Source organism: Peromyscus maniculatus, chromosome 4, assembly GCF_049852395.1.
Source record: "Peromyscus maniculatus bairdii isolate BWxNUB_F1_BW_parent chromosome 4, HU_Pman_BW_mat_3.1, whole genome shotgun sequence".
In the NCBI taxonomy this organism is placed as follows: Eukaryota; Metazoa; Chordata; class Mammalia; order Rodentia; family Cricetidae; genus Peromyscus; species Peromyscus maniculatus.
In genome coordinates this window covers 126653777-126681463 of record NC_134855.1, presented here as the reverse complement: position 1 = coordinate 126681463, position 27687 = coordinate 126653777, and the positions used below count along the sequence as shown (strand labels likewise).

Below are 27687 nucleotides of genomic sequence, written 5' to 3'. Positions count from 1 at the left end.
TGGATCCTGTCCACTGTGGTGATGTAATAAAGCTTGCCTCAGGATCAGCCACTAGATTAGACATGGAGGTCAGGCAGTGGTGGCACACACCTTTAATCCCAGCACTCAGGAGGTAGAGATCTGTCTGGATCTCTGTGAGTTCAAGGCTACCCTGGACTATATGAGATTGATTCAGTCTAGAAGAGAAATAGAGCCAGGCAGTGGTGGCACACACCTTTAATCCCAGCTCTTGAGATCTCATGCCTTTGCTTGGGAAGCACACATGCCTTTAATCCCAGGAAGTAATATGGGAAGGAGAAGAAAGGTATATAAGGCATGGGGAGACAGGAACTAGAGGCTCTTTTTGGCTGAGCTTTTGGGTGAGGACTCAGAGACTTTCAGTTTGAGGATTCATGGAAACAGGATTGGTGAAGAGTTGGTGAGGTGAGTTTGGCTGTGGCTTGCTCTGCTTCTCTGATCTTTCAGCTTTTACCCAAATATCTGGCTCAGGATTTTTTATTTAAAAGACCATTTAGAATTCATGTTACACAGTTCACCAGTACTCACATGTATCCACAGTGGGCTGTGTCATTTCTGGGTTCAGTACATACAACCCAAAGGCTGTACTACCCATATAAGGGTACCCCAGTTAGGGAGGAACCCACTCAGCCTGCAAGTGCCCCACTGAGCAGAGATTCAAGAACTTCAGAGGCCCAGAATATTGCCTAGAAATGGACACATCTTCTGTAGCTGCCTTGGTCCTTAGGGGTAGGGGTAGGGTGCATATACAAAATAGGGCACTTAGGTTGTAGAAGCAGGTCACTTATCAACTTTGACTCCAACAAAGGGAATTAGAAAACAGATTTTACCCAACTCTGTCATGGAACTTGGTTGTAACCGTTCACCTTACAGTTAGAACAGAATCTTTCATCAAAGCTGCAGAAGGCCTCCATGAGAACAAATCACTTCCTGTTGCAAGGAAGCGATCCTGAAGCTTTCCTCTTTGCTGTGGTGATTCACTTCCAGGATCTTCTCACATCTCTAAACTAGAGGAATCACCTTTCCCTCATTATTCAGATTAAAAACACAATGAGATCTTTGGCATGTTCTTGGTAGTATCCACATGAGGGACTGTCTGGGACATGCAATTTTGTGACTTAGAGTGTCCCCACCTCCAAGTGTTCTCTGGGCAAAAGGACCAGCTTTGATTGAGATGGATGTTCTGAAGGAGGTAGCTGTAGGCCATCAACTGTCCTCCTCTTGGTAGCTGGCAGAGGGGAACTCGGCATGGGACGTTCTGATAATAACAGCTACTACTAAGCCAAAGAGTAAGAGACAGCACAGTTTCCACAGATGTCAGCAAAGTGTTTCATAAAACTGAGCTCATTTCTGATTTGAAAATTCAGCTGAGTGCAGGGACCAGCATCTACATCCCAGAGCCCTGGGAAGCCAAGGCAGACAAGTACCTGGAGTTTGAAGTTAGCCTAGAAACCTAGGAAGACCCTACCTCAAAAACAAACAAGCCAATAGTTAAATTAAAAGAAAATATATTTGCTTCCTCGATATGGTAAAACTATTTGTGTTAAAAAATACAAGCCTTTCAGCAAGACTAGGAACATTCTCATAAAAGCCTGGAGCAAGGGGGCAAAGGAATGCCATGTCATACACCAAAGTGGAGGAGAAATGTGGAGCTTAAGGATTTAAAAGCAGAGGAAGTGCCAGAGTTTGAATAGATTGAAAATATTTAAGACATCATGGGCTGCACAACCAGATCCTTGAACACAAAGCCAGCTTGCAAAAATCCCATTACCTTTGGTCCATAAAGGTCTGGAGACATGGCTTAGTGGTTAAGAATCTATTTTTATAGAGGATCTGAGTTTGGTTCCCAGCACCCATGTCAGGTGGCTCACAACCATCTGTATCTCTTGCTCCAGAGGATCCAACTTCCTCTTCTGAACCCCTCAGGCCCCTGCACTCATGTGTACACACCCAAACACTCAAACAGTTGAAAATAAAAATAAGTTTTTAAAAGCCACAATAACAAAAACCTCTGGTCCATAAAAACTGAAACCAATCACAAATACAATAGAAAAGTGTTCTACCAACAGGAGCACATTTTGAAGAAAGAGTTTTAAAAAGTTGAAATAAGAGCAGCAAAGAAAGAGCATGTGTTCTTTATGACAGAAAACTTAAGACACAGTAGAACTATGTTGATTTGAGCTTGAAAATTCAGCATTGTAGCATTTGAATTTCTTCACACACAATGCATATATTTATAGTTATCTAAAGAAACTTTGTTAGGATTCAAATACACATGTCCTAACCTAGGGTGGCTCACTGCACTTTCAAGTTTTTGACCTTGCAGGAATGTGAAAGTGATGCACACTCTGTAGAAAACACCGCCCATGGAAAGTTGAATTTGTCTCTTTCCCTGGGTTAGCCATGAGTAATCTAACCAATCCTCTCTTGGAATGTTGATCAGGATAACAAGTCCTGTTTCTAGTCAGCTGTGATCTGCAGCACTCTATTTCTGAGCTATGAGGTTGAATACTTCACACCTTGAGCTATTTGCTAGGTTTGGGGAGATATAACCCCCATTGAAAGTTGAGCATCTGTCAATCTGGGAGGAGGGGACTGGACCTGCCTGGACTGAGTCTACCAGGTCGATCTCAGTCCTCGGGGGAGGCTTTGCTCTGGAGGAGGTGGGAATGGGGGGTGAGCTGGGGGAAGGGAAGGGGGGCAGGAAGGGGGAGAACAAGGGAATCTGTGGATGTTATGTAGAACTGAATAGTATTGTAAAATATAATAAAAAAGAAAAGAAAGTTGAGCATCTGTAGAGAAGTTAATTTTTATGTATGGAAATTTTTAATGGAGGAACCATAAAGGAAAAACAAGGTTAAAAGATATTAGAAATTAGGTAAAGAGGCTATTCAGATACATTGGAACATAATGACTCACTTATAAAAATCTAATTAATTTGGCATTTTGATGTGTAAATGTCAGAGAGGTTGACTAAAAAAAAGACCCAAACAATAGAGCTAATTTACAATAATAATTTAGTTTATTATAAAGACGGTTTGTAAAATCAATAGAGCAGGAACCATGATTTCTTTACTTAGTCAATTAAATAATCATAAAGAATAAAATTGCATTACATCCATACTCTCACCAACCAAAGTGGACTCCTGGTATAACAGTAAAAAAAACTTTAAGGAAAAGTAATATTGTAGAAGTACTAAAGGAAAACATGGACCTTTCTCCTCCATCTTCTTCTTTTTATTGTTATTATTATTATTGTTATTTGTGTGTGTGTGTGTGTGTGTGTGTGTGTGTGTATGTGTGTGTCTGAGAAAGAAAACTCTTTTCTATGCAAAACACAAATGTGAAGCCAAAAGGCACATGGGTAATGCATTTAATTAGATAAAAATTAGAATGCTCTGGAAATAAAAACATACCATAAATGAAGTCAAAAGATAAATGACAAACTAAGAAAAAAGAGTTCACAGTAGGGAGCATGCAGACACATCTCACAGACAGTTGCCTTTACAAGCACGCATCACATTTCCACAAGAAAAATACCCAAATCCCATAGGAAAATAAACACTGTACCCGACTCCTCCAAAGAAAGCAGTTCTAGGGAATGGCCAAAAAATGCAAAAAGATGAGATTACTGCATACAGGCTTAGAAAAAAAAAATGCCCTGCTGTAGGGGCTGATAAGGGACACCCTCCAAGACATTTCCAAGTGACAAACTAGGTCAGAGCAGGACTGCACATATATGGACATGTTTGTATTGGAAGGGAAACTTGTGGGAAGACTCAGCAGGAACTCCCCCCACAAGGAGTGAGTTTGAACTCTGGGGAGAAGAGGCTATTGTATTTGTATCTTCTGAGCTTCCTAGGTTTCAAGTCAAGTGCATGTCAATATCCACTGTGTAAAGCTAGGTAATCTTTTAGAGAATGATTATAAAATAGTTGCTTCTTACCAACTGCCATAGCCAGGAACCAGAGGACTTTTCTCTGTAACACTTGTGGGCTGTGGGCCTGTAGGGAGGACCCCAGATGGAAAACCATGCATGGAGGCAGTGCCTAGAGTCACCCTTCAGAGTTCTTTGTCCTCTAAGCCAAGAAACCCACTCATGGGTTTTTCTGGAGGAACAGTCCATACTAGCAAAGTAGTGAGGTGTGCTGGGAGCCGGAGGCTGCTAGAGTAGGACACAAAAATCACTGTCCCTATTTGTGTGGTTTTATCATACCTGGGGCCCTGTTAACAGGCACCCCAATACACTGTTGCCTGAGAGGCAACCAGGCTTAGCGTGTGAATGGGAACAGAACTTAGTCTATGAGATTTTACACTCCCCCTGTTCCTCCTTCAAAGATGAGACCTAAGGCTGTATCACTCACCCTAAGTCAGTATATTTCTAGGTTCTTATAATACTACTTTTAACTGTGTGACCCTAGGAACCTGTGGAAGTCTGGAAGCTCTTCTTGCAACACTTATCTAAAACTGGTTTGATGGTTTTAAGCCATCCATCTACTACTTGAGGATATAGCTGTTTTATCCCAAAGTTCCATGGCTGAGAGAAGTCTTCTGACTGCTGGTAAGTAGTGAGTTGAAGGGAGAAGAACAAGAAGGCTTCTGGGGGAGTTTTAAAGACACAGTGACTCTGGATGCAGAGCTGGTTCTCTGCAGAAGGACAACGGAGCTGAAAGCAGCACTTCTTAACTTCTTATGTTACTGCCTGCCTTCTACTGGGGAAAAACATCCCTGATGTGCTACAAAATCCACCTCATCACAGCAAAGTGGATTTTTTTTTTTTACAGAATGGAATATTCAGCAAGGAGAGGAGGTAGGCCACATCTAACCACACCCACCTGTGTGGCTGGATCTCACAGACGCAGTAGTAGTATAAAGATACCAGACACAAAAGAGTCAACCTATGACCCATTTGATGTGATCATCAAAGATGCTGGCAGAGACAACAGAGGGATACCATTTTCATTTGACAGCAGGGTTTTTGGGGCAGGACAACTGTTCTGAGAGCTAGCTACTTAAGTGAATTCAGTTAGTGCAAATTTACCAGACATGAGGGGTCCATTAAGGCTTGGCCTAGTAGACAAGTCACACTTCAGTAAAGGGTGGTATTTAACCTATTTTCTTTCTTGTCCTCTGAGTGGGGGTTGGCATCACTAATAGGAAAATCCCTGGTGCTGATGTCACATGTCTTCCTGGTCATGTTAGTCTGCTTTTCATTAGTTTTTGTTCTTATTTTAAATGAGCTCCTTTTTTTTTTTTTTTTTTTTCTATTTTATTTTTTCAACTTCCTTCCTGGCATTTGAGTCATTTCCCATGTCTTTGTCTGCTGCAGCTAAGGAACTTGGTCTTAAATGTGCTCTGCAAGTCCTACTGCTATTTTCTCCAGGGACTTTCGACCAGATGTAGACATAGGGTGGAGAGAAGACTGGTAGGAATGAGGTTTGAAAACAATGGCTGGGTTTGACCCCATGGCAAGGCTCTGCCCAATCACCTAGACTGAAATCCCTGAAGCATTCTCTCCTGCAGGGCTGAAAGTCCCCTGCTCTGTGCAGTGGCCCTGAAGGTGACCCAGGGAGAGCTTTCACCAACCCCTCACTTTCTAGCCCTGAGGAGGGAGGGGTAAATACTCTGATCTCATGCTGTGGGGAGGCAAGAGTCAGAAGACCTGCTTTCACATTCTATGGATTGTTTTCCTTTCAGATCCACACTTGGAACATTAAGAAGCAGTTCAGATCTGCTTACCTCAGGAGCATAAACAAGAAGGAAGATTCAGGCATCCTTCATATCAAGATCAGCTCCACACTGCATATTTGCCTTAGCTTTTCTAACCTGGTTCTAAGGATCCCAACAAGGGCCAATGTGACATGTCCAAGCTGGCTTCCAGATCCTGGGGTCCTACGTGGTCCTCACCTCCCCTTAACCTGCCAATAGTTATCATCCATGCCCTTGACATAGAGAGACAGACATGCTGTACAAACTGCAATAAGAGAGGACATTCCAGATATAAACTGTAACATCCAGGAAGTCCTGGCTTCAGTCCCAGGGCCCTGCCTCCTACAAGGCACACAGACATCCAGAAGAGCACACAGTAGGAATGTATTCTTTTCAGTATGCATGTGGCAGGTTCCTTGAATGTGTGCTGAGAAGTCAGAATGTTCCAAGAACTACACATGTGCTGGGGACATAATCAAGGGAGAGAGGCAAAGTGAAGGTGGAGTGGAGACTGCTTCGGTCTGGGTAAAGGAGAGTCTGGCAGGCTGGGGGAAGTGGGAGGACAGGGCATCTCCTACACTTAGTATGTCACTGGCTAGGTGGAGGGTAGGATCGTGAGAATACCAGTGTGGTTTTAGTCTCACTGGCCGTGGCAATATCAGAGGGGAGGGGTGGGCAGCTGGGAGCTCTGATTTGGAGCTAAAAAGACTATGGCATGGATATGAAAAGCCATTGCATATGTGAGGTTTGGGGAATGGGTGGCATTGTATGGAAGAAATGGGATATGAAGGAGACAGACCCAACATCAGAAAAGGGAGAACAAACCTAGGGCATGTCACCCTCCAAGCACCCACAAACAAGATAATCCAGGAGGCATGCATAAGGATCAAGTAGGAACTGCAGATTGCCATGGCCTGTGGGAGTCAGGAGCCTACATGAAAGTAGCTTTAGGGTGTTAAAGACCTAGGAAAGGGAGTATGTATTTGGAAGAGAGCAAGAAGACTGTAGTGGTAAGCACACAGTGGGAGATCAGGGCTGGGGTGGAGGAGGAAGGCGTTTAGAGCTTGGAATTTTGAGTCAAATGCCTCCTGCTCCTTCTGTGTCTTTAAGAATCATAAGATCTGCTTTACCGTGTTCATTGCTGAACTACTCAAGATAGCCAGGCTATGGAATCAACTTTGATGCCCACCAGTGGAAGAAGAGATAAAATGAGGCATACATACACAACGAATCACATCATTTGTAGGAAAACAAGTAGAATTGGAGATCAACAGAGTGAGCAAAATAAACCATAGTCAGGAAGACAAATAGCTTGTGATTTCTCTCACACGGGGGATGGCTAGGGATGGAGAAGAGAAAACAGGGTTAAGAAAGGGTAAACGAGGGGTAAGTACGATGAAAGTACATCCCCGCATGTGTAAAAATATCATAATGAAACCCCTTAGTTGTGCAATCAAATATATACACACATTTTACTTTGTACAAATATACATACATATATAAAGTGTGTGTGCCTATATGTGTATTGTGCGTATGTATGCATGTAGTATATGTAATCTTGAGTTGTGCAATACAGGGAAAGGAAATCAACAGTAAGCTCCAACAACAGCAGGACTACACTTGAACTGCCACTTACATCCTTTAATATCTTTTTTACATATTGAGTTATGTTTCTTAGCCTGACTGCATTTTCTCATGGGCAGTTGTCTCCACCTCAACCTGAAACTTGGAGTTGAGTAAGAAATATATTTGTCTTACTGAATTCAGTGGAACCAGCTGGTTTTGCAATGGGCAAAACCACACCTACAAACTGGTCAGCATTTAAGATTAGTTTAGGAGTGTAACTTTTCTTTGGATTCAGAGATGACTTATTAGCACACCCAAATCACCCCTGCTGTAAAACAAAAGCTGGAAGAAACTCCTCACACTCTCACTGAATCATGGAGGTGCATCATTGGGAGCCCCGGGTATTCTGGCTTTGCCCACCTTAGGGATCCTTGTGAAACTGCTTTGGTGTGATGTGCCAAAATACCGTGTTTCATCCTGAGCAGGCAGAGGATGCGCTCAGTGAGTTTACAACAGCTATGGCGTGTTGAGACCTGGAGAGGTTGAGTATCTTACTCTGCTGCATACCACCCTTGTCCTTCCCGTGGGAAAAAGGAAGGTGATGGCCGCACATGAATGGGTGTGAACACCACATGTGAGTCAGCTCAGGCACATCTGCCCATGACCGTGTTTGTGCTCTCCACTGTCACTGTACCTCAGGCTATAGATCATGAACACACTAGTAATGCCCAGCCTTCCCAGAGGTGTGCTTTTCATGTTTCAAGGTACCACTTGGACTGTCTGACAACAAAACCAGCCATTTCCCTCTTCTCAGTTGGTGCATGGAAGAGAGATTACTCTCTCTCCGGAAGCAACTGTCTGAAGTCCTTTCTCTGTTCTACTGTGGATAGGGGATTGCAGAAGGACAGTTTGACCCCTAGAACTGTGTGGAGATTTGACTCTATCCACTGACCAAATACCCATAGGCCTGGGAAGGATTTCAGATGCTTCTGAGTCACTTCTTGTCCCACAAAGTAGAGTTTTTAGGACTAAGAAGTCTAGAGATTGAGGGTGTAAGTAACAACCTAGCATAAGCTGCTTGAGCAGTAAAATACAATCACTTCATAGACAGTGTTTCAGGAACACTGATTACATGCCTGGGTCATTCTACAGGTCCAGGAAGTCTTTGAAAACCCAGGTACCTTCTCTCACTTTGCACTATATTTCCAGATGGCTCTTTTAAACTCAGCATCTTTGAAAAACAGCCTCCAGAAGATCATCTTGGTGGACAAGTTGAACACCCCCTTCTGTATTGTCTTGGGGCCAGAGGGACCTTCTCAGAAGCACAGAGTGTTTCCTCTGACCACATGAACGGCCTGTGCAATGTGTCCCTCCTGAATCGGGGGTTGGTTAGAGGAGGCATGCCATCATGAACTGTCAAGCTTCTTCACCAGGGTAGAGGAATCCATTAATACCTGTTGAAACCCATTGGCAACTGGTACACAACTGAATTTCTCATATAAAGTGCAAAGATGGAAATCATCCAAAAGGCATAAAAGGTTATATTTAGGATTTTCCACTACCTAATTTACACCTAGAGAAATAAACCCAGATCATAGATGGAGCCAAGGCAATTCCAGCTGTAGACCCATCTTGGCAGGAATATGGGCAATTGATTTGCTGTTTAGTGAGGTTGAGGGCTACATGGGACCATTTGTTGCTCCACTGAGGCTGCTGGTTATCATGAGTACATACTGGTATGGCTAGATGATGATTTTCCAAAAGATACAGAAGTCTTGATTTTTATTTAAATTTTCACATTGAAGTGTGAACAACTGGTTCAAATACTATAGAACAGTATGGGATCAAACACTAAGTGATAAAAAGTTGAACCAACTTGGAAGCCAACAGTTGCTTCATCCAGAAGTAACAAGACAGGTCCAAAAGTTGTCATTAAAAGTGGGGGCCATGGCTCTCATCTTGGAGGCATGAATTTGAGATGACAATGTATAAAGGGGAGGCACCTGGGGTTGGACCCTTGTGTTATAGGGGAGGCCTCAGAGTATTGTTATGTTCTCCCAGGTTCAGATCACTTTCCAATTTTCACTATCTAGAAAGAACTTGAAAGGAGAGTGAGATGTACCAGGGTGTTCAGAAGAACATGTTAATGCTTCTGTGGTGGGCAGGCACTCTTGCCATGAAAGAGTAAGGTAGGGCATGACAACATGACTCAGAGGTTCAGATCAAAGCCAGATGCAATCCAGAGCTATTATGGGAAGGGAAGTTGGATGATGACATGCAGTCACTGGTGAAATAATATTGGGCAAATGAGCCCAGCAATGAGACACACACACACACACACACACACACACACACACACACACACACGACAGGTGAATTAGCAGAGTCAGCTGGAGAGGCAAAGGCTGTGACTAGTTTATACCCTGGACCGTGTACAAAGTTCCTCTGAAACCTCAGCTTAGTCTTTCCACCCTGGTATCTGACATAGAGTCTCCAATCTTGCTCATGTGCTGGAGAATTATGATGGGGATATTTAGTTGGTAAGGACCATTCTCCATCATGCTATGCAGGAGTAGACTCCATAACTACTACCATCCCCTGCCTCGGCTCCACCACCACATCCCAAGTCCACATAATTGTACATAGAACTCACCCTGACTGCCAGTAACTTGAGGGGTGTGCCACCTGCGAGCTTTCTCCTTCCACTGGGGTGCAGAGTAGCTATGTCTCTGACTTTTCAGCTTGTCCCTCCTTCTCCTGAAATCTTTCCTAATTTTCTCTTTCCAAGAGACCAAGATACCAAAGGAAGCCTTGTGCCATTTCAAGAAAAGAGATATCAAAAAGCCAGGCTCATTTAGAGAAGGAACAGAACCAAGTTCAGTCAGCTTGTTTTTCATGGGGCATCAAGACATGTTTGTTCTTCATTCATCTGTACAGTAAGGACACAGTGGAGTCTATGCTGTGTGGTTGTCCTGGTTACCCTGTTCTGACTTCCCTCAGATGTGAATATGAGGTTGGGGTCTCTCACTGGCCTATCAGAAAAAAATCTAAGGGAACAGGAGAGTTAAGATACTCCCCTAAAGTCACAAAGCGTTGGCAAGCCAGGAAGAGGAGAATTCATTGGTGTGTGTGTCCATATCCCAGGGCTCTGTTCTTCACACTTCAGAAGTACAGTTGATGGGAAATGGCCAGGGGAACTCAGCAAATCTAGACTCTTGGGGATGAGGTGTGACTGAGTCTTGCCACCAGGGCACACAGAGAGATCCATAAACAGCAACTGCAAAATCCCTATGCTTTGCCAATGGTTCTGAGCACTTCCATCTGGCTCAAGGGAGAGGCCCAACTCTGATTTGGCCTGCATCCAAAGCATAGGTAGCACATTTGGGCTCCAAAGGCCAGAGCAAATGCTTCCCAGTGGGTCTGAGAGTTACAAGTGCATCATGCCTACAACCTCTTTTTCTACATCCCACAAGGAAGATCCATTTGAAGTTGTGAAGGACCTCAATAAAAAGAAAATTGACCTTAATTCATTGTGTGGCAATAACAAAATACCTGATTCTAGGTATTTATAAAGAAAAGAGGTCTATTTAGGTCACGGTCTTAGTGCTTGAATATGTGCAAACTGTGCACTGCTAGTGTCTGGTGAGGGGCTGTGGCTGTCTCACAACATGCAGATAGTATCTTGTGGGGTCACAGTGAAAGGACAGATACTGCATTGCCTAAGGAAAAACAGAACTCTGAAGAGGTGCCAGGATTCTTCTACTATAACAGGCCATTGTCCTAAGACTGATCTACTCTGGCAATAATTCCTTCATAAAGGTGATCATGACCTAATCACCACCTTCCAAAAACATTACGTGGATGACCAAGCTTCTAGCATGTGACTATTTGGAATCAAACCATATCTAAACTACAATAGAATTATTCCTGGGTGCCTTGTGACATGAGCAGTCCCAGAACATCATATGGCTTGTTTCAGGAGATGAACAGTGTCATTATGATGCCTCTCCATAGACAGTCTCCGAGACACCACTGATTGGCCACATGGTACCAAAGCCTTCGCATCACACCTGGGTGCTGTCATTCCAGGACAGGCAGGAGAAACTCCCTGGGCATAGTCTAAGATGCCAGGCCACAGTGCTTGACTTTCTCTCTCTCTCTCTCTCTCTCTCTCTCTCTCTCTCTCTCTCTCTCTCTCTCCTATGCTCCATACACATTCTCCAGGATCCTTTGCTGTGCCCACTGTCTGCCTTAGCTGGCTCCTTTCAGACACATCTCCTGCCTGCTCTGTGTGCACATGGGCTACTATCTGGCATTGTTGTTTCATTCCTGGACCTGTGAGAGTACCTCATGACTTAGCACATGCTAAACTTCTCTTCCTTCTCCTTTTCCTTTTCCTCTTGCTTTTCCCCTTCTCTTTCATTTTCTTTTCTTCATGTGCTATTAATATTAAGCTTAGGGCCTCACGCATGCCATGCAAGTGCTATACCACTGAACAACTTCACCTCTTTAGCCTTTTGAGACACAGTCTTATTATGTAGCCTTGGCTGGCCTTGAATTTGTGATTCATCTGTCTTAGGCCCCTAAATGCTCGGTTATGGGAAGGTACCACCACTCCCATCCATTTCCTTCTGAGACATTCTTGGAGGATTGGCTAGGGCACAAATAGTTATGATTATTTAGACTTGTGAGTGGTAGGTTATATTTACATTGCTGCTCATGGCAACCATTAACTAAGTACTTCTTACCCAAGAGTTTTATGAAGCAATCTCGTTAATCCTTGTGCCTCTGTTTTTCTCTTGGGCAGGGCATCACTTCCATGTAAGGAAACCAAGGCTTGGAGTGGAAAAGTTCTTGCTCAAGGGCACATGGCTATTAAGTGGCTCATTTTGACTAGCGATCAGAGTTACAGACGACAGGAGTCACTCTTTCTCTTTTGTGCTGTCAGTGAGGCCAGGGGAGGCAACAGCAGCATCCTGTCCATGGGGGACCCAGCTGAGCCCCTTCTTACCCACAGGCTCTACAGCAGCCTGTGTAATCCTAATCCCACTTCAGAGACTTGGGTATAAACTTGGTTGCTTCCTACTTTTGGGTGCATCAGGCTTTTGGGAGATTTTCTATGGATACTTGTCATGTCTGCCCATCTAGAGCTAGCTTACACTTCTCTGGGAATCTGCAAAATTCCCGGGTCAGCTTTCTTTCTTCCAAAGGCAATTACATTTTCTTTGCAAAGCAGGTCTGTCTGGTGAGCTCAACAGTTTCTTTTCAAAAGATTGTTACATCACTCTTCTTCTTCTTTCTGTGGAGAATTAGATCTTGACATGTGGGGCCATGCAGACTACGTTTTAGTTCAGTGAGATTGTCTAGTTCCAAAAGGGATGAACTGTCAGAGTGGCTGGCAGGAACTGCCCAGAATGTTACAGATGGTGAGTGGAACTTGAATGTCATCCACACCAGCTACAAGCGCAAGCCTAGAGCTGTTGTTAGAGGTTCTGTGTAAAACGCTCTCGCCAAAGCTCTCTTTTCCTTCATGATATATCTCTTTCCAAGAGCTGATGAATGGCCTTTGCTTATCCAAACAGGCTGTCAGTAGAGAATACAAGTTAACCCTTGTATTCTCTGTAATGTTCAACCCTGTCAAGCTTTCTGCAAATACTATGCACCAGAAAATTAGCTTAGGAGGCTATTTACTAAATGTGGAAAAATCAATAATGCTCCAGGAAGAATGTTTACTTAGCCAAGGATCCAAACAAAGGCTAAGTAGAAGACTTTAAAAAACAGATTCTCTTTATGTTCAGCAAAGGCAGTATGGTTTTGTTTCTTGTGTGTGTGTGGGGGGGGGCATGGAGTAGTGGTGAAGATGAGACCTGGAGATACAGTAGTCACCTCTCTGCTGCAATCAGAGGTTCAGACACAATTGTGCACCAAATGGTAGCTTCCATATGCTTTGCTGACAGGAAACACTTGGGGCTGATAGCTCTCTTCATTTAATCCTCCCCACAGCACAAAGGCAGGGTGGCTTTTATTCTCCCCATTTGATAAGTTGGGAGGTCAAGATCTAGATAAGGGAGAAGTCCAGCCCAAATTCAGAGCCAGTAGAAGAAAGAGGCCCAGGTTTGAGGAAGCAGAGCCCAGCAGGCTCCCGGTGGCAAGGTGAACCAGTGCTTATCTAAGTGCTTCCCAGGTATGACTTCTTCAGCAAAGCTCCAGGAGGGGCAAAGACAGATAAGCAACAGGCAATGTGTCACACGGAACCACAAGGGAAAGAGCACAGTGGCTCAGTAGCCTGCCAAGGTTGCAAAGCCAGGGACACAGTGACATTTGAACTAAGTACAGATGTCTTTTATATCTTCAATGCAGAGCAAGGGTCAGTCCCTGACATGCAACTCTAATATAAGAAACGCATCCTTGAGTGTGTTTGTTTAAAGCAAGCGTGGGATCTTTGTGCCCAAATTGGGCTATTTCAGTAGTGTACATCTCCATGTAACAGGATACTTTGGAAAATAATCTTGCTGTAACTAATATGAATAGATTAATGTATTGTTTACTTCTAAAGCAGAAGGTAAAAGTGGAGAAATTTCAATTTAAAAAAATGTTATTCGTGCCAAAGTTTCACATCTGTAACCCCAGCACTTGTGGAGCTGATCTGGGAGGATTACAGTGAGTTCAAGGCCAGCCTGGGTGGGCTATAGAGTAAGATCACGTCTCAAAACAAAACAAACAAAACCCTATTGAGATTTAATCAAGTGCTTGATGTATTTTCACTTATACACAAAAATATTGGCTCTCACAACCTCTATTCTGAACTCTTGTTTTAAATTTTGAACATGAAACTCTCAAGCCCAAGTATTTGCCAACACTCCAGAATATGGCGTTTTGAAACACCGGTGCATTTTAAATTAACTGCCCCTGACAATGAGTGTGCTGCCAGAGGCTTTACCCTAATCCTTTATCTGAATTAAGCCCAGTTCTACAGTGGAGGCTTCTTTCAGCTCTTCCCCCAAATTCTCCATCTACAGCAAGAGAAAGAAATGGCAACAGCTCTTGTTGTCCAACTTGCTATCTGTCCCTGGAGCTTGTTCAGATCCTAAAGACAAGCTCCCCTCTGCCCCAAAGTCCATTCCTCTTCCTCAGATCATTCTTTATACCATTGGCTCTCAACCTTGCTAATGCTGAGACCCTTTAATACAGTTCCTCATGTTCTCCAACCATAAAATTATTTTTGTTGCTACTTCACAACTGTAATTTTGCTACTGTTAGAAATTGTAATGCAAGTATCTGATATTCAGGATATCTGATATATGACCCCCGTGAAAGGGTAGCTCAACTCCCCCCCCCCCACAAAGAGGTTGCAACCCACAGGTTGAGAACTCTACTCTGGAATGTCTGTGCTCCACCTCCATGTAAAGGGCATTTATGTTGAGTATGGTGGTGTATGATCGTAATCTCAGCACTACAGAGGTCAAGGCAGGAGGATCAAAAATTAGGGGCAAGCTTGGGATGCAGAGTGGGACCCTACTTCATAATTACACAGATAGATAAAGGGAGCAGGACTTAAGTCTCACACAGCCTTTTCTTTGAGTTTCATTATTTTGCATGGCTGCTGAGCGTGTGTGTGTGTGTGTGTGTGTGTGTGTGTGTGTGTGTGTGTGTGTGTGTGTGTGTGTGAATTCTGTTATGGCTTTTGTTCTATCAGTCTATTGTTATCTTGTTTCCTCAGACTGGATTTAAACTTGCAGATGGAAAGTATGACCTTCCCACAGTCACATGGAACGATGGAGTCTTGGGTGACTCACTTCTACCCAGTCAGTCTCTTACACTCTGCTCTTAACCATTCGCTGTGAATCTGCTGTAGAATGGGGAATCCTACAGGCTTGGCTACCAGGCCTGCTGAGTGACCCTCTCCTGCCCCCGCCCCCACAAGCTTACTCTCTGAGGACCAAGGATTGTTTTTGAAAAGCTCCAAGTCTGGAGACACCCAGACACAAATTCTTTACTTACCAATGTTTGTATGCTTCCTATAGGAAAGACATCCAGTGCCCACTCTAGGATGGTTGGAACCAACTTTTCAAGAAGGACACTCTCAGAAGAAGCCAGTTTGCCTAGTCCCTGACCTTTTGAGGTCACAGGCTCAAAATTCCTCTCCCAAAACAGGATACTCTCCAGAAAAGAAACTCTTAGCCTGGAGGACAGTGTATATCAAAAGAGAAGTCTGGACTTTTCTTCTCCTGTCTAGCCAAATTCCTCCCAACGGATTAGGGAGGCGACTGGAGTTTGTGACAACAGGCTTCCTTGCTGGTCCACTGCTCAATGAAGGCTTTACAAATATTTATGTATGTATGTATGTATGTATGTATGTATGTATTTATTTATTTATTTATTCATTCATTCATCCATTCATTCATTTACTTGTGTATGTGAGAAGGTGTTTGTATGTGTGTTGTGTGTGGGTCAGAGGACAATTATGGGAGTCAGTTTTTCCTTTTGCCATGTGGCTCCTGCAGCTCAAACTCAGGCCATCAGGCTTGTTCAAAAGCACCTTTACCCACTGAGCTATCCTGCTGGCCTTCAATAAAGTTTTTATGTTTTGTAAAATCCTGGTCCTCTGTAGTCCTGGCTCCTGTGTAAGTTAGAGAGCTAAGCCCTCGCTAGTTAGCAGAGTGCTTCACACAGGCAGACACCTGCTCTGTAGCTGTGAGTTCTCTAAATTAACCTCTGCCTATTAAAGAGTAAGTAAGGAAAAGGGCCTACTGTGAGGCTTCCACGTGTATTGTTAACACAATGGTGGATCACAGTGCTAAGGAGTAGACCAGTAAAAGCTTTCTGAGGGGTAGGGGCTTAGCAATGACCCTGTTTGGACACAACAGAAATAAATAAATAAATAAATAAATAAATAAATAAATAAATAAATAAATAAATAAATAAATAAAAGGCTGAGCATGTTGGCACATGCCTGTAATTCTAGTCCTTTGGAGGTAGAGGCAGGAAGATCAGGTGTTTGTGGCTGGCCTTGGCTATAAGGTGAGTTCAAATCCTGACCTTCCTGCATCGGACCCTGCCTCCAAAAACCAAGGCAAAGCTGGAGAGGTAGATCAATTGGGAAAGTGCTTGCCATGTAAGCATGAGGATCTGAGTTGCATGCCGAGAAGTCAAATAAAGATAGACACGGCAGTGCACGTCTGTAATCCCAGCTCTAGAGGAGGAGGGAGGTGAATTCCTGGGCCTGCTAGCTAGCCAACTTGGCTTCACCAGCAAGTTCAGTGGAAGGCTACATCTCACTGTCTCAAAAAACAAGGTGAGGGGCACCCGAGGACCTTGAGACTGGTCTCTGGACATCCCAGGCAGGTACACACACAAACACACGTACATACCTGCACACATAAATCGAACCGAAGGAAAAAAATTTAAAAATACTAAAATAAAAGGCCTGGCTTTGTTTTCAGCAGTTTTAAATTTTCTGTGGATGAATCACCACCTGCTTCCCTGCATCTGTTAGGTGTTCAACCTGCACCAGTCCTGGGTGAAGCTGCTGGTGGGGCCACCTGTGATATGCACTGACCCCTCTGCTCAGAGACACCCTGCTTGCTGGCTCACCTTTGGAACTTGTCTTTCATCACCAAGGCAGCAGCTGCTGAGGTCACTGGGGCCAGCTTGATCCCCATCATTCTCCATCCCATCTGCTACAAGGCTTCCTGTGCAGTGCAGCCCCTGCCCTCACCCCATGTGGAGATAATGCTGCCAGCTGCACAGTAGGTACTCAATGTGCACTCCCTGAAGAAGAAGAAACACAAGGAGGAGGGTGCATACACAGGGGATGGGGGAAGGGGCGGGGAGGGGACTTGATGGGTGACCGCTGAGAGGAATGTAGTCTGTCTCTAAACCTCCCACAAAAAAAAGAGAGAGAAGCCAGATAGATGCCTGAATGACCACCAAGCAACTAATCTGCTACCAAATGAGATTGAACTGTCCCCAGATTAGAGACCAGAACATTCCACTCCCAGCATGATGTAAAAAACCCTTTAAAATCAACTCAAAAAGCAAGCTCAGAGCACTCAGCAAGACTGCAGAGTAGAACCAGATAACTTGGGACCAAGGTTCTGAGCACCCACCAGGCTTGGGATAGTTGTAGAACAGTGGGGATCACTTTTATCTAAAGACCTGACAAAGAAAGTTCTTCTGGACTTTGAGCTGCTGATCCCTGCCATTTAAGGATAAGTCCTTTGAGAAGTTCGTTAAATCTGCATTGTGGCCAGGCAGTATTTACAGGGGAATTTAGCATGTGAGGTATAACAAAGTTCCTCAAGGTTTTCATTCAACCCATTGTAAATACTTGAGAAATGGCAGCCAGATCCCATCTAAGGACTGTAAACTACTACCTCCTCCTGAGCTCTCAGGCATACCCTGGACTCCCTGTGATACGTCTGCCACCTGCTCAGTAGATCAATCTAACAAAGACCAGCAGGTATCCTCAACAAAGGGAAGATGGCCATGTGTGGTAGTGCACACCTGTAATCCCAGCACCTTAGAGGCAGTGGATCAGAAGTACAGGATCATCCTCTGCTACACGGCTGCTTGGGGGCCAATCTGGGCTACATGGGACCCTGTCTTAAGAGGACGAGGATGAGGTTTAGTAAAAATGAGATGTGCATAACGAGAAGAATTGCTTTCCACTTTGTGTGGACAAATTCCTGTGTAATTCAGAGAGAGGCCTTGCATGTGTTCGCACTGACTGTGTGAGAGCACCTGAGGCCCCCATGCTGCTCTTTCCTAGCTTTCTCCCTTATTTTCGAAGGGAGAACAAGGCAGGATTTTACTGTGGCCTGGATTCTATCTCTAGTCACAAAAGAGAGAGGCAAGAGCTGAGGCCAAGCCAGCCAGATTACTGGGAATCACCAAGTGGTTTCCTGGCCTTTTTCACAGTGTGTGTTGCAGAAATAACTCTCTATGGTAGTGGGTAAACAAGCAAATCACACTTCCTCCTAGATGACTGTCCTCTTTAAGATATTGACATGTGGCTAAGGGCAAATAATAGATTTGGAAGTTCTTTTGTGGAAGACCAAGAAATGTCACCTAAGAAATAGAGGCAAATATCTGTGGGTCAGAGTAGTTAGCAAAGTGTCAGCTATTCATTCAGTCTGTATCTTTTTTAAAAATTCATCTATGTATATTACATCCCAGCCACAGCCTCTCCCTGCCCTCCCCCCACCATCCTCCCCTCTCAGGCCCTTTCTCCCATTTCCCCCTCCTACTTCCTCCCCACTCCCCTCTTCTTCCATCTCCATACAGGAAAGAGCAGGTCTCCCATGACTATCAATAAAATATGGAATATCAAGTTGCGATAAGATGAAGCACCTCCCCATGTATTAAGTCAGCTGTGTCTTTAAGCAGCAATAATGGGACATGCTGGAAAACTCCTGTAGGGTGCTGAGTTAATGAAGGACTTGGTCTTAGAATGAATAGTCACAGGTTTAGACTAGGAGAAGGTTATAAAACAATGTTAGCCCACATTGCCATCCAAAACCAAAATGCTGAATCAATGTTATAACTATTAAGACGTGACCTGCTTTTAGAAACCTAGATTCTCTAGAGGTACAAGGGTAGTACTGACCTCCATCAAGCATAACACCATAGCCCTGGAGCCAAGAACACCACCTTCCTAATTCCTTACCAGTCTGGCTCTTCCTTTACTTTAGGAGTGAATTGAGAGTCCTAAGTAGGTCCTCAAAGAAAGAGGAACTGGGAGATGCTGATAGTCAAGAAGTATGCCTCTCCATTGTTCTCTGCCCCAGAACTCATATCTTCATTCTAGTAGACACAGCCTTCTAGGACCCTATCTGTCAATAGGACCCATAGAAGCACCCTACACCCCACAGCACACAACACTGACAGCAGTTGGCTCTGCATTTTCAACACTTCTCAAATCCATTGACCCCAAGCCAGGACCAGCACAGTCCCTATATCCCTTTCTTGTCCTGGAAATCCAAGTTTGATTGCTGAGTGGTCCCCCAACACCACTGCTCATTGTCTACAAAATTGTCTTATGTTGTCTTCTCTGTTTTCCCCAAAGAATGCCAAAGAAAATCCCATACCATTTGGCCTCACAGGACTCTATCTTCTCTATCCTGCCTCCCACACCCCTGGCTCTAGGCTCACTGTCCTACATTCATTCTCTTGTCCACAAGGCCTTGACATATGCTCCTTCTCACATGGACACCACTCTTAGCTATATTACCCTTAGAGCAGTCAATCTGTGGGTCGAATGACCCCTTCGCAGGGGAGATGGATGAGTAGATAGATGGATGGGTTGGTGGATGAATAAGTAGGTAATGGATTGTTGGTTAAATTAGGTGAATGGGTTGATATGGTGGACGGTATTGTATGGACACCTGATAAAAAGGTATGAATGAATCCTTGGGAACGTGGTCTTGAGATTTCTTTGTAAATTCCAGCCTTGGCCTACCAGACCCTGAACCCCGGATAACATTCCCCTAAAAACCGTGCCTAGATGACATCCTGAATCCCCATAAAGGCTCTGTCACTCCCTTTCTCTCTCTTCTCCTTCCCTCTTGCCCTTCCTTCCTCCTTCTCTCTCTCCCCCTGCCTCTCCCTTTCAGTGTCTCCATACTCTCCACTTCCTACTGGTTCTGGGATCTGTGGTGACACAAATCTGCTATTTCATGTGTTCTGTTGGGTTGCTTCCTTAGTATGTCACAATCACACTCCAGTCCCAGTCAGACAGTGGTCATCTTGGGAGGAAGAAACTGTATCTATGTCAATGAATAGCGACCAGGACTTTTGCCTGTTTCACTCTTGCCTGTGGAAGGGGCACAGGGTCTGGTAGGCCAAGGCTGGAATTTACAAAGAAATCTCAAGACCACGTTAGAGAATAGTGTAATAACCAGCTGGCAGGGACAGAGGAGAGCTCAAGAACTGCCTAGTGTCCTGCCTTAGCTGGGAGGACTCTGTGGTTGGCTTTTACCATGTCTTAGGAGGCTGGGCTCATTAGATCACCTATGTGGGCTCCTTCTGACAGTGATTCACTTGATGTCTTAATGGATCACTTACTCCAAAAGTTTGTCTCTGAGTCTAGCTGGGTGGGATGGAGTACGGTGACGTGGTGGTGGCAGGAGACAATTAAACCTAGTTTCCGCCATCTCGTGACTGGCTTGGGTAAATTTACCCTTTGATTCAGGGCCTTTAGTCCAGGTGCCTGCCATGGCTCTGCCTTTGAACTCCCCCTAAGCCTTGGGGTAGGAGACATGCAACACTTTCCTCAAGAGAGGTCGGGTCCATTCTCCTGTCTCTCTGACCTTTCTTGTGACCCTGCCACTTCACAATGCTCTAGGAAACCCTGAAAACGGCCTATTTTCACCCAATTTGGTTTAATGTTCTCAGAGAGCTTGGCATTGTTGAAAATCCAGAAATTCCCACGTTCCAAATCCTATTTAAAAACCGCCTATCTATTTAAAGTTCATGATTGGAAGAATAAAAGAAAAAAATGACTCCAAAAACAGGAGGAGGGGGGCACAAGATAGGAAAAAGGCAGATCCAGTTTGCTTCTAAAAAAGGCTGAAAACTGGATCTACCCATGGCCTTGTGCCTCAAGTCTCACATATTTTTCTTTCTCTTTTGGTGGTTTGCAATCTGAAATGGAATTTTATTATGGGTTACTTGGATGATCCTTTTCAAGTCCCTAGCCCCCAAAGCCTCTGCTCACTAGACAGCATGCCACTGGGGCTCCTCACGCTATGGGAAAGTGAATGGACCCAAAATAAAGCAGCCATATCTCTTGGCTCCTCTGTACTCCCCATCGTGTTTCCGCGGCTCCGAGCCAGAGACCAGCCACATGGTCGTCCTGTGAACAACAAAACCGTGATGAAGGCAGCAGGAGTCAGAATGCTATTCACGGCAGGAAGCCCCAGCATCCGGTGAGAAATAAGAAGTACTAGAGCACAGGATGCGCCCTGGGTCAGGGGGACGTAAAAAGCCTGGAGTCTGTAACCTTCTCTGCGCCAGAGCTGTCGTGGCTTTGCAGCAGAGGCACAGCCCTCAGCTCCCCTCAGAGCACAACCGGGTGCCAAGCTCCAAGCTCCAGTGGTGGCTGCTGTCATTGTGGGGGAGTCTAGCCGCTCCCAGAAGACGACACAGAAGAATGGCCACCTCAACAGGTTTGCTGCTGCTGCTGCTGCTGCTGCCGCTCCTGGGCCAGCCCCGGGCAGAGGCTGCTGCTGATTCAGAGGCTGTCGTATGCCAGGGGACTGCCTGCTATACTGCCCACTGGGGCAAGCTGAGCGCCGCCGAAGCCCAGCATCGCTGCAACGAGAACGGGGGCAATCTAGCCACGGTGAAGAGCGAGGAGGAGGCCCGGAACGTCCAGCAAGCCCTGGCTCAGCTCTTGAAGACCAAGGAAGCCTTGGAAGCCAAGATGGGCAAGTTCTGGATCGGGCTCCAGCGAGAGAAGGGCAAGTGTACGTACCATGATTTGCCAATGAAGGGCTTTAGCTGGGTGGGTGGTGGAGAGGACACAGCTTACTCAAACTGGTACAAAGAGAGCAAGAGATCCTGTACCTCTAAGCGCTGTGTGTCCCTGATACTGGACCTGTCCTTGACTCCTCACCCTAGTCACCTCCCCAAGTGGTATGAGAGCCCCTGTGGGACTCCTGATGATCCAGGTAAAAACATTGAAGGTTTCCTGTGCAAGTTCAACTTCAAAGGCATGTGCAGTCCCCTCGCCCTGGGTGGTCCAGGGCAGGTGACTTATACCACCCCTTTCCAGGCCACCACCTCCTCCCTGGAGGCTGTGCCTTTTGCCTCTGCTGCCAAAGTAGCCTGTGGGGATAAGGCTGAGAATAAGATCCGTTATTTCATATGCAATGAAAAGACTCCGGGTATATTCCATTGGGGCAGCTCAGGCCCCCTCTGTGTCAGCCCAGAGTTGGGGTGCAGTTACAACAATGGGGGCTGTCAGCAGGACTGCTTCGAAGGTGGGAATGGCTCCTTCCGCTGTGGCTGCCGGCCTGGCTTTCGGCTGCTGGACGACTTAGTAACTTGTGCTTCTCGGAACCCCTGTAGCTCCAATCCATGCACAGGAGGGGGCACCTGTCACCCTGTACCCCTCAGCGAAAACTACACATGCCAGTGTCCAAACGGCTACCAGCTGGACTCTAGCCAAGTACACTGTGTGGATATAGATGAGTGCCAGGACTCCCCCTGTGCCCAGGGATGTATCAACATTCCCGGAGGCTTCCAGTGTGAATGTTGGGTGGGCTACCAATCCAGTGGCCCCAAAGCGGAGGTCTGCGAGGATGTGGATGAATGTGCCCACTCGCCCTGTGCCCATGACTGTGTCAACACTGTTGGCTCTTTCCACTGCTCCTGTAAAGATGGCTATGCCTTGTCTGGGGAAGACAGTACCCAATGTGAGGATATAGACGAGTGTTTGAACTCCAGCAGCAATCCATGTGACACCTTTTGCTTCAACTCGGAGGGTTCCTTCAGCTGTGGCTGCCTGCCAGGCTGGGAGCTAGCTCCCAATGGAGTCTCTTGTATCAAGGGTATTGAATCTTTAGAACCACCAACGAAATCTCCCCAAAAGGAAGGCAAAGGTGATAGAAAGGGAAGTACTATGCCTCCTTCTGAAATGCCCAGTTCTTCCAGAGGCTCCGAGAACGTCTCCAAGGGAGGACACACCACAGATCATCTCTCCCTCCCATCGGATACTCCCAATGTCTCTGTTCCACCAAAAATATCAGTCCCTAGTGAGGCATCTGATGTCTGGATGGAGTTGAGTACACACCTCCCCACGGCCACTGGCCACAGCAAGCCCACACATGAAGATTCTGTGGCGGCACACAGTGACAGCGACACCGATGGGCAGAAGCTGCTTCTGTTCTACATCCTGGGCACTGTGGTGGCCATCTCACTCTTGCTGGCTCTGGCCTTAGGGCTTCTCATTTATCGTAAACGGAGAGCCAAGAAGGAGGAGATAAAAGAGAAGAAGCCCCAGAATGCAGCTGACAGCTATTCCTGGGTTCCAGAGCGAGCCGAGAGCCGAGCCCTGGAGAATCAGTACAGGTAAAGAAGCCAGAGGTTACTTGGGTAGCTGGGTGGGCAGATGTGGGGTGGGAAGCACAGATCACAGTACTGAGGGGGCAGAGACAGGAACAGTCAGCTGGCCATTTGATGTTAAACCCAACCTCCCCAGCTCAGTCCCAGGGGAGCCTATCCTGTAAGTGTGTGTGGAGTGGAGGCAAGGGACCAAGGTGTTGATGTGACAAGGTTCCATGGCTTCCAACACTGTAATCTTTTGTTTCCCACAGCCCAGCACCTGGGACAGACTGCTGAAGACAATGTGGCCATGGAAACACAGGCAGCTGCCACTACTTTCAGAACTTTCCACTCCCGGATGAGGGGGAGATCTACATCATTCTGAAAGACTGGACTGGACTCTCAGCAAAGAATGGGCACTGTCCCCATAAGAGCCTGGTGACATGGGATGGGCAGGTATTCTCCAGCTGCATTTGCTATGTCTGGGCCTGAAAACTGTGTGTTGGTTTGTCTTTGTGGGGAGTTTTGTAGATATTGACAAGCCTCACTCACATAACCCTTTCAAATCCAAAATCAACTGATTTAATGTGTTCTTCTGGTTCCTGATCAGGACTTGAGGAGTCACAAGGGTGGGACAAGTGGGGGTGGGAGGGCTTCAAAGACTTTTCTTATCTCTTCATTCATCAGAGAAGAAAAGGAGCTACTGGTGCTAATTAGGATGGAAACAATTCCTTTTCCTTCTTAGGGTAGAGAACAAAACCATTTAATTATTTAACTGTGTGAGAAGAAGGCTCGACCCTTCCTATGTGGGACTTTTTCAGGATGGCTGTCTTTGTATACATTTGCTGTCTGGCATTTCCCCTTAATCCCCCTCAGTATTGTTGAAACTGTCAGAATGAGAGGAAGTTCAACCAACTGCTTAGGGAGCAAGCAGGCAGGATGTTTAGACATCCTACCCCCTCATTCTTAACTTTCTGATGGTCTTGGGCTTATGGGCAAGTACAGATGGGAACTGGAAAGTTGCTTCAAGTGAGTGAGAGGCCTTGGTAACAGTATAATCCAGGGGGAAGCAGCAGGGATTAGGTTAACAGATATTCGAACTAAATTTTCTGAATGGACTGATGTTAACACACACTTGACTACTGAGAAACAATAATAAAACCCCAGGAACAATTTGCCTTTGAGCCAGCACAGGCCCCCACCCCACTTCAGGGCATCCTGTCTCCCCTCACCCCACCCCTAACTGGGAAGCTTGGATAGGGGGGCTTTTCTTCTGACTGTAGGGAAAAGATGTGTGAACCAGGTGATGGGCTTTGCTTTGGACACTGTCACTTAAATGGAACTTAACCCAATTCACAGTTAAGAGTGCATCTGGAGGACTTTAGCCCTGTTTTGTGGGTGTGGCACACATCAAACCAAGGACTAGTCACACAGAAGGTTCTCTCTGTTTGCTTAAAAAAAAAAACGGAGATACAGAGGAAAGGGGAAGGGAAAGAGAGAGCAGCGAGGCTATTTTCCAACCGTTAAAACTGCTTAGAGCCATTTTATGATTGACATGTTTATTTCAAAGTGTACATTTGCAAAAGTGTGCCTTAAGCTTGTTGCTGCTGGAGATGTTCCAGCTACACTGGTATGTCTGGGTCCTGTAAGGCAGTCCTGGTGAGTCACTTCAGCATCTCTGGGAAGCCTTCAGTATCATGGAGGTTTTTTTTTTTTTTTTCTGCCTCTGACATTTGGAAAGCTGAGACATGGAAAGTGTCTCCATCATGGGATCCAGAGTCTTTGTTCTCAGATCAGGATGCCCTTTCAATTCTGGTTTCAAATGCATCCATCCTTCAAATTGATCTGGGGAGTGAAGATGAATAATGGCCACATTCAAGGCCTATGGAGTTAAGGAAATATCTTAAAAAAATAAAAACAAGACAAAACTCTCTCTCACACACACAAACACAAGTTGAAGAATGATGGGAGAAAGACAGAGCTCAGTGGGGTGCCTGAAATCTGTGCATTTAAAAATCAGCTCACCATCTGGCTTTCACTTGGAACTTGGGTGTTTAAAACCTAAGGGAGATCAAAGCTATATCTAATTGGTAAGAAACTTCATTGGCCCTAGGACCCCTGGCAATAGTTGAGATTGGCAGCCAGTCCTTTACAGAGACCAGCACCCACCATGCGGATAATTTTAGATAGATGGCAGTATCTGTACATACAGACATGAACCCAAATACAGCACTTTCGCCTCCAGGCCTTCTGCTGCTCACTCTTATGGCTTGAGGTGAGAAAGATAAACTAAATCTAGGTTTCCGATAGCCTTGCCTGGTCTATGCTCAGACTGCTGTGTGGGGACTTAAACTAACGAAGACCACTTAGGGTATAGACATGAAACCCTATCCCCAACACCTTCAAGGGCACTGGATCCTTGCCGTGAAGACTCCCAGAGAGGAAGAGGTTAATGAACATATTGCCTCAAAGTGTGCTTTCAGCATCAGTCCCACCCATGGAGGCAGAGCTCTCTCATCTACTGACCTGGCACAGCCTTGTGCACAACCATACCTCAAGTGTCCAGGCCAATAAAGCCACTCACTGCTCCTAAACAGGTGCTTCATTCTCTCTTCTACCTTTTTGCTGTTGTGGTGTTTGAGACTGGAAAATTTGGGGTTAGAGCATCTAAGAGGCCAAGCAGTAGATAAGTGAACTTCCACTGGCCCCCATCACCCAAGAAATCAGTGAGCAAGGACAAAACAATCCCCTGCCTATGAGGATGAGAGAAGAGTCTGCTTGGCAACAGAATTTTCCTAAGTCCATACTTGGAAAAACTGTATTTAGAACCAACTCATCTCCTCCTATTCTTCATTTTCCAAAAAATTCCAGAGAATTTAGGGGCCATGCCTTCAAGCCTTCAGCTCTCTCATTCCTTAATTTCAGGTGACCATCATTCATTCCTTTTTGTCTTTTATGTGGTGCTGGTGATGGAAGCCAGTGCTGTAAGTATACTAGACACGTGCTTTCCAGGAGCTATACCCCAGCCACATAATTATTTTTTGTTCATTAATAAAGATAGGTGATATAGTACATCCCCCCCCCCACAGTAATATGAAGAGCTTAGAAAATGAACTACTCAGAAAAAAACGCCTTGGGAGCGACTCCTGAATGCTATCTGTAAAGGAAATCTTGCCCTCGTTTTCCCTGCGATCTAGCTAGCATGGCTCTGATGCAAACCCAGATGTATCCATCTTCTGGCTTTGGTGACCCATACATCTGTACCATGACCATCACTATCACCATCATCATAGCCACTTCATAGCACTGTGCATTCTCATGGCATTTTCTCAGTGACAGTAACTGGATGAATCCCACCTGGCTCTGACTGAGAGCAAAAAGGCCAGAAAGAAAAGAAGCAGGAGGCACCCACTGCTTTCTTTCTTTCTTTCTTTCTTTCTTTCTTTCTTTCTTTCTTTCTTTCTTTCTTTCTTTCTTTCTTTCTTTCTTTCTTTCTTTCTTTCTTTCTTTCTTTCAGGCTCTTACCCAGGGACAAGCTAGCAAAGCTCTGGGAAGGCCTATTCTGACACTTTCCCCAGAGTGGTGGGGAATGTGGAGTGAAATTCAAACATTTCTGAGTGTGGGGTTATGTTCACTGTGCCCGGCAAACTGCTTAGGAGATGAATTCTTTTTCTCCTCATGAAGTTTTCAACCTCTTTGAGCTCCTAACCATGAGCCCTTCTGCGGACTCTTCTCACCAACCAAACTTTCAATAGGTGGATGGGATCATTAGGTCTTTTTGTTCTAATCCTCTTTTCCTATAAATATTTCTGCCAAAACTAAAGGAACAGAGATGAGATTTGACCCAAAAAAGGAAAAAAAAAAGATTAGTCCATTCAAAATAACACAAAAATTTAAAGCAAATATAGGAAAGCCTTTTCCTATTATTTTTCTTCTTAGTTTCCCCATTGTCTGAATCAGGAAAACAGGAAAGCGTTGCTTTCTAGCACCTGCAAAATGGCTTAATGCCCTGCATATTTCCATGTCCTTCAACAATAGATTTAGCATGGGAATCTGAGATAGGCGTCCTGAAAACATCTGTCCATTCCCTGGCTCTCAAACCCAGGTCTTGACTGTGTGTGGTTTGTGAAACCTATCAACCAAAACAGAGGGACAGACACACCTCAATCCTCCATGGGTTCAACAACCAGACACCCTGATGACCCCTCACCCAAGAGCTTGTTGAAAACGGCATCACGTGGCCTATTCTCGACAGTACCCATCTATTTCAGTTGTTAGCTCTGGACTTCCCATCCTTCCCATCGTACCTGAAATGTGGCAAGGGGCCCCTTTCTGCAGTTTTAACCT

At 45.2% G+C, this 27687-nt stretch overlaps 1 protein-coding gene and 1 long non-coding RNA gene across 4 annotated transcripts in view; both read left to right on the top strand.

Moving 5' to 3' along the window:
- Positions 1-15621, top strand: part of LOC121828884 (uncharacterized) — a 115489-nt gene extending 99868 nt beyond the window's left edge. For 2 of the 3 annotated variants that reach the window (XR_006071538.2, XR_013050840.1), the window contains 2 exons: positions 4440-4579; positions 5716-7314. This is a non-coding gene — a long non-coding RNA (uncharacterized LOC121828884). Of the gene's footprint in view, positions 1-4439; positions 4580-5715; positions 7315-15317 lie in introns of those variants that run through there. The other variant, XR_013050839.1, reaches the window with a different exon arrangement.
- Positions 15622-21139: 5518 nt separating this feature from the next.
- On the top strand, positions 21140-26374 carry Cd93 (CD93 molecule). Its single transcript, XM_006984487.4, has 2 exons — positions 21140-23367; positions 23613-26374. The coding sequence occupies exons 1-2, from the start codon at positions 21251-21253 to the stop codon at positions 23635-23637; spliced, it is 2142 nt and encodes a 713-aa protein (XP_006984549.2). The 5' UTR covers positions 21140-21250; the 3' UTR covers positions 23638-26374.
- Positions 26375-27687: the final 1313 nt, after the last annotated feature.

Excerpts from the sequence above, each read along its gene's own strand:
- Cd93 (XM_006984487.4), top strand. The coding sequence starts at position 21,251 with ATGCGCCCTGGGTCAGGGGGACGTAAAAAGCCTGGAGTCTGTAACCTT. Across the intron at positions 23,368-23,612 it reads GCCCTGGAGAATCAGTACAG|CCCAGCACCTGGGACAGACT; the intron begins GTAAAGAAGCCA and ends TGTTTCCCACAG.